This window comes from Schistocerca gregaria, chromosome 6 (genome assembly GCF_023897955.1).
Source record: "Schistocerca gregaria isolate iqSchGreg1 chromosome 6, iqSchGreg1.2, whole genome shotgun sequence".
NCBI lineage: Eukaryota > Metazoa > Arthropoda > Insecta > Orthoptera > Acrididae > Schistocerca > Schistocerca gregaria.
In genome coordinates, this window is record NC_064925.1 from 276,592,706 (window position 1) to 276,605,060 (window position 12,355).

Below are 12,355 nucleotides of genomic sequence, written 5' to 3' on the forward strand. Positions count from 1 at the left end.
GATGTTAAAACCAAGTCGATATAAGACCACATTTATCTCTTTTATGTCTTACTTTTAGTGTCTAATATATTTGTACAATCATTATATAAATATGTAAGTGAACTCTGGTAATCAAACCCAGTATGGTAGGGAAGAGGCATCCTGGGTGAGATACCAATGTATTTATATGTGACTAATTAAGTGTTGTAAATAAAATAGAAAGAAACTTCCACATGGGAAAAATATATTAAAAACAAAGATTCCAAGACTTACCAAGCGGGAAAGCGCCGGCAGACAGGCACAATAAACAAAACACACAAACACACACACAGAATTACTAGCTTCCGCAACCGATGGTTGCTTCTTCAGGAAGGAGAGGGAAAGACGAAAGGATGTGGGTTTTAAGGGAGAGGGTAAGGAGTCATTCCAATCCCGGGAGTGGAAAGACTTACCTTGGGGGGAAAAAGGGACAGGTATACACACACACACACACACACACACACACACACACACACACACACACACACACACACACACATACACACACACACACACACACACACACGTGCACACACACGTATCCATCCGCACATATACAGACACAAACAGACATATGTAAAGGCAAAGAGTTCGGGCAGAAATGTCAGTCAAGGCAAAAGTACAGAGGCAAAGATGTTGTTGAATGACAGGTGAGGTATGAGCGGCGGCAACCTGAAGTTAGCGGAGGTTGAGTCCTGGTGGGTAATGGGAAGAGAGGATATATTGAAGGGCAAGTTCCCATCTTCGGAGTTCTGGTAGGTTGGTGTTAGTGGGAAGTATCCAGATAACCCAGACGGTGTAACACTGAGCCAAGATGTGCGGATGGATATGTGTGTGTGTGTGTGTGTGTGTGTGTGTATGTGTGCGAGTGTACACCTTTCCTTTTTTTTCCCCCCAAGGCAAGTCTTTCCGCTCCCGGGACTGGAATGACTCCTTACCCTCTCTCTTAAAACCCACATCCTTTCGTCTTTCCCTCTCCTTCCTGAAGAAGCAACCATCGGTTGCAAAAGCTAGTAATTCTGTGTGTGTGTTTGTGTGTTTTGTTCATTGTGCCTGTCTGCCGGCGCTTTCCCGCTTGGTAAGTCTTGGAATCTTTGTTTTTAATATAATTAAGTGTTGTATGATTCCAGAAAAATTACCATGATATAATTTGACAGATGAGGCGATTAAGGGGACAAATTCTAGAGGAGAAGACCAGCAGAAAGAGACGAGAAGACAACTATTGAAGATTACATTAATTACATAAAAAAAACAGTGGTTCGTTGCTTTGCGTATCTGTCGAGATCTCTTGCAAAATACTTTTGCATGAAATCTCGAGGGTGTGTGTGTAATGTAACGGACTACTGAAGAGTGCAATACCACCCTTATAGTCGCATCTGCCCTTACAGGGTCAGTGCGCCAATTTCATTTCTATGATTTTTTTTAAATTTAATATTATTGTATGTAGTATTTAATTTTGCCCCAATCTTTTTTATTATATTATTCTATAATGTGAACTTTATTTGTTTATTTCTGGAGAATATGTTGGCACCAGTGTGAGCCAAAGACATTCGTGTGTGAAAGGTAGATAGTCGGACATTGTTAAGGTGACTGTTGGAGTGAGTTAGTTGGACTATTGTGGGGACAGCGTGGTTTTTGTGAGGTGGACTGTTGATGGGAGTACAGAATAAAGTCTGTCGTCTTATATAGAGAGTATCTATAAATATTATGTGATATGAAGATGGAAATTATTGTGAAAAAGTTAAATTAATAAAACTGAAGAATCAATAGTAAAACAAAAAGTGAGTACCAGTTTTCATTAGCACACAAAGACCCGGACCTAAAATTAACAATGTTAGATGGATGGAACGCACCATGGCGAGAAACAAGACAATGAGACCAAATTCAGCATCTAAAGGTAAGGTATTTTAATTAGTTTTAGTATTCTGTGATGTATCATTCTTTTGTCTAAATATTAAGCTTAACATCGTCTGTTGTAGATGCAGACCACCCAAGCTGGCGGGGTGGCGTCAATTGATCATCATAATCTCAGGGTTTGAAATAGCATTTAAATAAATTGAAAGTTTGTCGCTTGATATTTGATTTTTACCCCGGACAAAAGAGGGTACATTACAATATGGAATCAATGTGTTGAGGAAGTCCATACTCCATGTCAGGGAGCAACTCATCAGTCCCCTGTGATTAGCATCCGAAAGGACAGAAACATCATTTGCTTTGCCATTCAGGACTGTATGGCCATTTGTCAACTATGAGTCAGGAAATGAGTTTGTTTGCAGCAAAACGTTTACCTGGAGCACCACAGACTGTTAGCAGACTGATTATTGTTGCGACTGCCCTTGACACAGCAGCAAATATAGGCGCCTGAGCAGTGATGTGTCTAACAACAAAATTGGACATTTGAGTAGCACCATGTTTTCTTTATTGACAAGTCTTGGTTCTGTGTACAGCATAACACTGAACAAATAATTGTGTTGAGGCTATGAGAAAAATGAAATTTGCCAGACTGCATTCCTCATTGTCATCAGGCATGGGTTCAGTAACTTGTTTGATGGTGTGGGGTGCCATTGGGTACACAACATGATCACTTCTGGCTGTACAGCAGGTGTTAAATTTCTGACATTTTAAGGCCAGTGGCTGTGCCCTATTTTTGAATTCCCCATACTATAATCTTCCAACAACATAATGCAAGACTCACATTGACCATGCTGTCCTGACCTACAGGTATCTCACTACAGAAGGTGTCTGACTGTTGCCCTGACCAGCATATTCTCCAGATCTCCCACTAATTGAAAACTTGTGGTAATGGCTTCACTGAAAGACTGACATGCTACCATTCACCTGCCACTATGACTGATGAACTCAGCAGAGCTGAAGCAACATGAAACGACATACACATATCTATTACCTAACCTCAGTTCAATTTGACACCCAGCTGGATTAGAGCCATTGCTGCTGTCTGAGATTGCAGCTCTTTCTAATAAATTCCATGCCCAATACATTTCCAGGCAATCTACATATTTTATCATGTTTCTTCCTCCTATAATGTATATACACAATAAGTAAAATTTTGAAAATTTTGTTTATTTTAATTTACAATGTCTATTTCTTCAGACTTTGCTGACAATCAACAACTGTATTAAATACCATGAAACTTATTCGAATATTGTGACTTCACTTGATGTCAATTGTACTAATCATCAATATACAATCTGTTACTGACACATGAAAATATGTGCTGGACTGGGACTTCAATGCAGATTTTCTGCTTGTTGCAAGCAGTTGCCTCAACAATTTCAGCTATCTGTGCATGCTCCCTGGACAGTGTGGTATGTAGGGGTTTAGATCAGTCTGGGGAACATGCACAGATACCCGAAGTGGGTAGAGTGACCACCTACAATAAGCAGAAATCTAAGTTCATATCTGAGTTTGGTGCAAATTTTCATGTGTCACTAAAAGATTGTATATCAATATCTAGTACAGCTGACATCAAATGACTTCACAATGTGTGAATAAGTTTAATAATATAAGTTTTGTTATTTGCTGGGGTTGTAATTTTAATTAACATGAATTTCACTTGATCTAATAGAAGGCTAGTCAACAATTTGATTATGTTGTATATTAACTTGATGAAGAGACCTTCTCGATTTGTTGTTTCTTGATTTTCTTTTGTGTATAGTAGGCAACTTAATGTAAATATTGAGAGAACTGTCCAAGACATAGATTTTTTGGGTTATCATACCTCAATTGGAGAAAACAGAACTTTTTTGGGATCACTTTGTTGTCCATCAGACTGTCTGTCTATCTGACTATTAAAAATGCTTTTTCTGAGAAATGGGTAGAGGTAACAAAATGAAATCTATGCAACTTACTAAGGTCCCTTGGTGGTGTAAAAAATTGAAGTTGAGAAGTCAATCAAATCAAAAGATATGGCCATTTGTGTCACATATTTTGATGATTGCAAACTCACTCAATGAAATCTATAGTGTACTTCCCATTGACCTGGAATCAAAATTTGGCAAAATGCAAGGTTTCACACAACTAAAGGAAAAGTATCTGAAAATTGTTAGTTTACATCACATGAAAAACTTTTTCTGTCTGTTCATCCTACTTCTCAGGAATGAGTACACATATCAACTGAAATTTATGTCACACATACCAAGGTCTATGTTTTCTTGGCAGTGTAATAAACGTAAGATTCTAAGTCAATGCAATCAAAAGCTATGGTCATTTATGTCACATATTTTGTTACTAGTAAGTGCATGGTATACTTCGTGTTGATCTAGAATTATGAAATTAGGCATGAAGCGAGGTTTCAACATACCAGTAAAGGAAAAAATTGGAAAATTGTTAATTTGTAATTATATCACACAAAAAATATCATTTTTTATCTGACTGTCTGTCTGCTAAGACTCCTTCTTCTCAGGAACCAACAGAAGTGTTGGTTTAAAATTTCAGATACTAAGGTATATAGTATACTTGCCATGTTGGTAAAATCAAGTGATGTGGCCATTTATGTCACATATTTTGATACAATTGCAAACTCACTCACTAAAACCTATATAGCACTTACCAATCATGTGTAATCATACAATTTACAGTACAAGTAAAATGAAACATTCATAATCATTAATTTGTAATTGTATTGCATGAAAAAAAGATTTTTAGTCATTTTTTAGCAGTCTGTCTGTCCATCTGTTAAGGTCCCTTTTTCTCAGGAAAGAGTTAACATATGAAGTTGAAATTTATGCCACATACTAAGGTCTACGGTTCTTTTACAGTGTAAAATATTTAAGCTTCTACATCAATACAAGCAAAAAATATAGCCATTTATGTCACATATTTTGATAGCTTGTAAGTATCGATATTGATAACAGGCAGAAATTTTCAAAATGGATGCACTATCTCTATGCATAATTAAGTTCGTATTGATCCCTGAGTGCGTAGGTGTTAGATGCACTTATTTGGATTTTTTTAAACATGGCCTATAGGATACATTGTCTTAAGACACCTGACTGGCTTCTTCTGCTACAAGCTACCCCACACCATTATGCATTATGTTATATAACTGTGAAAAAATGCATAGTACAAGCAAAGAAAAATTTTTCACTCATACTTATTCCAAATTTGTTTAACAGGTATATTACTCCTGATAATTTAATACATCTAGACTCTGTGAACGATACTACATGAATTTAGAATCCAAGTTTATAAATCCAACAATTTAATGATGGATGAAGTTTGTGGAAGGATAATTACTTAAGCTTAAAGTTACATTCTTATTTATGGCTAACTGGTTATCTTTAAGCCAATGACTGACTATTCTAAGGTTATTTTCTTTATGTTCCATTAGACTAAGTTACACTGAAGCACCAAAGAAAGTGGTACAGGCATGTGTAATCAGATACAGAGATACGTAAACAGGCAGAATACGGTGCTGCAGTCAGCAATGCTTATATAAGACAACAAGTGTCTGGCACAGTTATTAGATTGGTTACTGAAATTACAATGGCAGGTTATCATTATTTAAGAGAGTTTGACTGTGGCGTTATAGTCGGCGCACAGGCGATGGGACACAGCATACCCAAGGTATGATGAAGTGGAGATTTTCCCATACTACCATTTCATGTGTGTACCGTGAACATCAGAAATCTGGTAAAACATCAAATCTCCAGCATCGCAAAGGCTGGAAAAAGATCCTCCAAGAACAGGACCAAAGGCAACTAAAGAGAATCCTTCAACGTGACAGAAGTACAACCCTTCTGCAAATTGCTGCAGATTTCATTGCCAGCCATCAACAAGTTTCAGCATGCAAAAATTCAACAAAACATCATCAATATGGACTTTTGGGGTTGAAGGCCCACTTGTGTACCCTTGATGACTGCACAACACAAAGCTTTACACCTTGCCTGGGCTCATCAAAAACGACATTGGATTGTTGATGGTTGGAATCATGTTGCCTAGTTGGACGAGTCTCATTTTAAATTATGTCAAGCAGATGGATATGTGTGGGTACAGTGACAACCTCATGATTCCCTGGACCCTGGATGTCAGCAGGGGTCTGTTCAAGCTGGTGGAGGCTCTATAATGATGTGGGGTGTGTACAATAGGAGTGATATGGGACCCCTGATATGTGTATATATGACTCTGACAGGAGACATATGTAAGTATCCTGTCTGATCACCTGCATCCATTCATGTCCACTGACATGGGAAATTATCACCCTTTTTCCCTGCTGCCAGTTTTTGCTAAGGTGATAGAAAGGATTGTTGCAAAACATCTTGAAAACATTCTTATAGAAAGTGATATAATAGTCAAAAATCAATTTGGATTTCAAAAGAGGAAAAATACAATAAACACTATCAAGGAATTTACTGAAAAGATAAGCTCTACTTTAAACAAGGGTAAAAAGGTCACAGGTATATTTTGTGATATGACCAAAGCTTTTGACTTGATCACTCACCACTTCTACGCAAGTTACAGAGATATGGGATAGTGGACAGGGCATTACAGTGGTTCAAACCTTATTTCCCTGAAAGAACACAGAGAGTTGTGCTAAATTTAAATGAAAAAAAATCATTCTTGGACTGGAAAAAGATTTGCACAGGGGTCCTGCATGGCTCAAATTTAGGATCTTATCTGTTTCTGCTGTACATAAATGATTTACCTTTAAGCATTGATGTTCACTCCATTTTATTCACAGATGACACCTCAGGTTTAATTGAAAATGACAGTTTAGAACAAATTCATGATATGTGGTAAATATGGTTGCAGCAAAGTGGATTAAAACTCAATTTCAAAAAAACACAGTTAGTGCAGTTCAGTGCAAAAACATCATCAGCATCTCCCATTAAAATAGTGCACGGTGATCAGGAAATGACTGAAGCAAGTTCTGTCTAAAACTTGACAAAAATTTAAATTGGAAGGCACATGTAGACTTCTTAGCAAACAAACCAGACAGCCTAGCTTATGCAATCAATGTCTTATCCAATTCCACCCTTATGGACATGAGGAAGACCACAGCTACTTTGAATCTATAATTCGATACGGAATAGTTTTCTGGGGAAACTCTACGAACAGCTCAAGATTACTAACACTTTAAAAGAGAATCGTAAGAAACATGTGTTCAGTCCAAAAAAGAACATCATGTCACTCATCATTTAAAAAATTAAAAATACTAACCATTCCGTCTCTGTACATCTACAAAAATTTTTATTTTCAGGCATAAAAATCAAAACCCACTTGACAATTTTCATTTCAACTACAATTACAGAACTTGTCATAGACACAGTTTCAAACGTCCCTCTCATAATTTAAAATTTTATGCTTAATCACCATTGTATATGGGATTTAAAATTTCCAATAAATTAAATAATACAAATACGTTATTTAATACACTAGTAGGAAAATATTATTACTTAATTGAAGATTTCATGCTGGACAGTTTGGCAATTTGAAAAGAAAAGAAACAATAAAGATTATGTATTGGATAATAAATTCTTAGTGTATTTTAAAAATTGTATTTCAAGCTGCAAAATGCCCATAAGTGTTATAAATGTTCTTGTTAAATTGTGCATGTCTAAAAATTCAGAAATGCCTGCTTAAATATGTTAATTATTAAAATCTAATTTTTTTAAAGTAATTTGACATGTCTCTAGTGCAAAAATCTTTGATCTGTAATGTACTAAATTCTACATTCTATGTTGTACATTCCATGGGCAATTCCAGCAGGACAATGCGACAGCCCAAACATCCAGAATTGCTACAGAGTGGGCCCAGGAACACTCTTTCAAATTTAAACACTTCTGCTGGCCACCAAACTCCGCAGACATGAACATTATTAAGCATATATGGGATGCTTTGCAATGTGCTGTTCAGAAGAGATCACCACCCCCTCATTTTCTTAAGGATTTATGAACAGCCCTGCACAATTCATGGTGTCAGTTCCCTCCAGGACCACTTAAGACATTTGTGGAGTCCATGCCTCATCATGTTGTGGCACTTCTGCATGTTCATGGGGACCTACACGATATTAGGCAGGTGTGCCAGTTTCTTTTGACTCTTCAGTGTATTTAAAGTTACTATGGAAATGGTATCATCAGTACTAAGAATTGCTAGAACGATGCAGGTTGTTCACAGGAGTTATAAACAGTCAAGACTCATGCATAGAACCTCAAGAAACACCTCCTGAAACATTCAGAAATAATTCTTACTGTTAAAATTTAATTATTGTTTCAGATTACTAATATTTGATACTACACTACAGTTTGTACAAAGTAACTTGTCCCCTATCTGCATGAATAGCATGGCGAGGTGGGGGATGGGGGGTGAAGAGGTCTTGTAGGGGAGGTCCAGTTTGAGAGCTGCAACTTTCTCACTAACATTTCTCTCGCAGATCTTGTAAGTTTGGAAATTTGTGGTAAGCACTTATGGGATAAAACTGCTGAGGTAACTAGTCCCTAGTTACTTAATCTAATTTAAAACAACTTAGACTAAGCAGAATACTAACACCCATGCCTGAGGGAGGACTGGAACCTCTGGTGGGGGATGCCACGCAATCTGTGGCAAGATGCCTCAGATGGCGCGGTTACCCTGTGCAGTGCAGATCTGAGCTACAGCTAACAAGCCAGTAAACAGTTGTCATTATAATATAAGTTATGTCTGTATAACTATTAATTTCCTAAAAACAGTCATGTCTAACTAGAGCACCAGGAAATATTATTGTAGAAATAAATGAGGTGACACAACGTTTTTTATAGCTTTCCACACTGATGAGTTTGTTTTAAAACTGTACTAACAGTTAGTCAGAGTTGTGTTATAAGTGAAATGTTCATGGACCTGTTGGTTCATGAAATGTCCTACTATTTCTGATAATAATTGTCGCAAGAGAAACTGCACGGATGACTTGCCAAATTTCTTAATTAGGGGAACAACCTCCTTAACCTTCTACAGTAGGAAAGTATGTAGCCATTTGATTGGGGTTTACAGCTGGTTATTGCATTTAAAACAGGCTCTTTCATGCTCACTTTTCCACAACAATTTACTTTATGTATTCTTTTATCCTTGTAAGTCACAGGACACATTGTACTGCTGAACATCATATCTTCTGCTTGGCTTTATTTTCTCACTAAGAAACTATATGTTTTTGGTTCACAACTATGTAAGGATTAGTATAATTTAGATATTCATCATTACTGCCATTTTTGCATCCTAATTTCATGTTCCACAGAAACTTTATCACTTGACTGGTAATGTTTGACACTTTTTAGTTTCTACTGAGAATTTCCAGCCTTAAAATGTTATCTATTGATACAGTATTCTCAAAATATTTGAGTTAAGGAATGATTTCAGTCTGGTCTCTTCCAGAAAGCTGTCTGAATTATTTTCTTCTCTGTGGATGTTATTTCCTAATGGTTACATTTGCTGATTTACAGCTGTATTATTATTATCATTATTATTTTGTTCAATATAGCGAAAATCTCCTGTACTGACTCTTCTGATTCTCCACATGTTTTCAAATATGAGGAAATAAGCCTTACAGCTAGTTTCATTTTAAGTCTCTTGATTAGATTCATAACTATGATCAACAGAACTGGTGATAAAACACACCATTTTTCCATCTGGATATTACTATAGAAATGTTGTAAAAAATTGTCATTAGTATATTCCAAAGCAACTTAAATATCTTAAGTGAGACAATACCAACAGTTTTAAACTACGTCTAAGAACAATTGTGAAGTTGTCCCAAGTTTACAATACCTTTCCATAAGTATTCTTGTAAAAGGCGTGAAGTTCTTACTGCTTTAATCTCTCTTAATATCACTGTGCTGCCAGCCCTCTTGCAGTTCAACTTTTCTTTCTCTCTTCTCTACATAATCTGTCCCAGCACTTTCAAGGAGTTTGATTATACACAGACTTTTAAATGCAAGTAGGTGGCAATACATGTGTTGAAATTTTGAGTAAGTACTGGAACCAAAAATGGAACTATACTTTCATGAAGGTTTATTTGCATTTAATAAAAGAGAAACCACCCAGAAATAATAGAAGAGAAAGAAATCACCACAACAATTTTCTGCCAAACGTTCTGGTCAAATGTAAATAATTTAGGAGTGGAGGTAACAATTTGTCAAGTAGTAGAGGCAATTAGTCATTGACAAGCAAATATACAAGACGATCCCCTCTATTATGCATTGCGTTCTTACCTAAATATGATACTTTGCATTATTTGCAACGAGAACACAGATGAATACAAATTTCACTTACAAGTTAATGACTGCTCCAGAAGATGAAGTTCCATCACATGGCAGTTGCTCATTTTGGGCCTTAAAAATAAACACATCAGGCTGAAATTAGAACCTGTACCAAAATAAAATACCCAATTTTAAATTTAATTTATCTTTCTTCTTTTCACACCATATAGTATTTTCAGAGAACAGAAAAATGTATAAATCCATCACTAAACTGCACTGGCAGTGTATCAACTGTAGTTAGTTTTTTTTGCATCCCCATGGCAACAACGAACTTTAGCAAATTAATAATTAAGGGATATGACGCAACAACAATGAACTGGCACTGAAGTCAGGACTGTTCCTCAAAATTATCTGTAACTGTTCTCCTTTAACCTTCCATAGTTTCTTGAATACACAGTAACCACATTTCAGCACTAACGAAGTCATAACTGAATTTTTATCTCATTTTCTCTAAATTAAGGTATCACCTTACCAAACAGAAGTAACAGGGGATATTGTATACATATAGAGAATGGCAGCACAAATTGTCGTGGGTTTGTTTGACCTGTGGGAGAGTGTTACAATGGTGTTGAAGAAATTGAACTGGCAGACTCTTGAAGATAGATGTAAACTATTCCTAGAAAGTCTACTAACAAAGTTTCAAGAACCAGTTTTAAATTATGAGTTCAGGAACATACTATAACCCCCTACATATCGCCCACGTAGTCACTGTGTGGTCAAAATTAGAATAAGTACAGCCGACACAGAGGCATTCAAACAATGATTATCACCAGACTCTGTACATGAATGACTTGAGAAGAACCCCTAATAACTGATACAATGGGATATAACCTCTGACATGCACCTTCCGGTGGCCTGCATAGTATGGATATAGATGTAGACCCTACTGTTCAGTTTCTGAACACGTTTTCTTTGTTGTTTCACAGAATGATTGCAGATGACATTGTTGGTGGTAACTTCCCCTGATTTCAATTTATTAGTCTGGTGATAAGATTACTGTTGCATGAGACACTGTTGTCTTTGACATTAGTACTAACCCCAGCAGTGAAGGTAAGAGATTCTACTTATTCTTCAGCTCCTGCCATGCTAGTGTTTCTTCTATGAGAAAGTTAATTGAAAAGTACTTAGATTTTGTTCAATTATTGTAGAAAGAAAACAATTTGTTCTAGCATACATTAACATATTTTATAGTAAATTAGTTGTCAAATGCTAAGAGTCTCTAAATACGAGAATTCTTCCAAGCTGTCGTACAGAGGGAAGTGAGTTATCAGGCACAGCAATTAATAAACACAGGCATTTATATTCATAATAGCATTCTTGGGACTACCAATTCTGGCAGTTCGTCAACAATGTTACCATCCAGTATTTCATGAGCTGGGCTGTGACACTGTTCTGCTCTACTATCCAACTCTTGGGCCTCCCAAACATTTTTGGATTGTTGGATGATAATCAACAGATTGTTTTCATGAAGCCTCAGGATCAATTCAAAGGGGGTGGTTGTTCTATTTTTGTCTCTATTATTTTGCTAGAACAGATATAATTTTCAGTTCTCTTATTCTTCATCGTGGTTGTAATCCCGTTTGCTATAACTTTTGATTCCTCTCGCAAACTTAATTTTCGTTACTTTAACTAAAGTAAGTATAAACCTAAATAACTGAATAATTTATTCAGTAATTACAAACTACATACTCACCATGGGGCACTTCGGTACGTTAGCTTCGGCATTAGTGATGAGAATAAAGATGGCCAGTAGAACTGCACCTATAAAATTCATTAATTCAATGAGAAGGGTGCATTATGTTACAATGTTGTCATAACTATTTATTACGATCACTTATATCAGTTATGCAACGATAAAAAAATTTCACTATTGACATACAGCAATACAGTTAAAAGAGTGTCTGACTTGTATGCACGAAACTTCAGTATAAATGTTCGTTCTTATCGAATTTCTGTATATACTGTGGTGCTTCTAATGGTATAAATGTGGGAGCATGGGAACAGGTACAGTCACAATAACGTAAAGCTTTTCACATGGATATTGACTCTGTTATACAACAATAATGGAAGAAATAATCTCTAGTCATATC

The 12,355-nt window shown here is 36.3% G+C and overlaps 1 protein-coding gene across 1 annotated transcript in view; it reads right to left on the reverse strand.

Annotated features, from left to right (window-relative positions):
• Positions 1 to 12,355, reverse strand: part of LOC126278850 (uncharacterized) — a 445,668-nt gene that overhangs the window by 404,810 nt on the left and 28,503 nt on the right. The window contains exons 3-4 of the mRNA XM_049979125.1: positions 11,959 to 12,026; positions 10,279 to 10,337 (exon numbers count right to left, since the gene is read on the reverse strand). Coding sequence (XP_049835082.1) covers positions 10,279 to 10,337; positions 11,959 to 12,026 — 127 coding nt within the window. The remainder of the gene's footprint in view (positions 1 to 10,278; positions 10,338 to 11,958; positions 12,027 to 12,355) is intronic.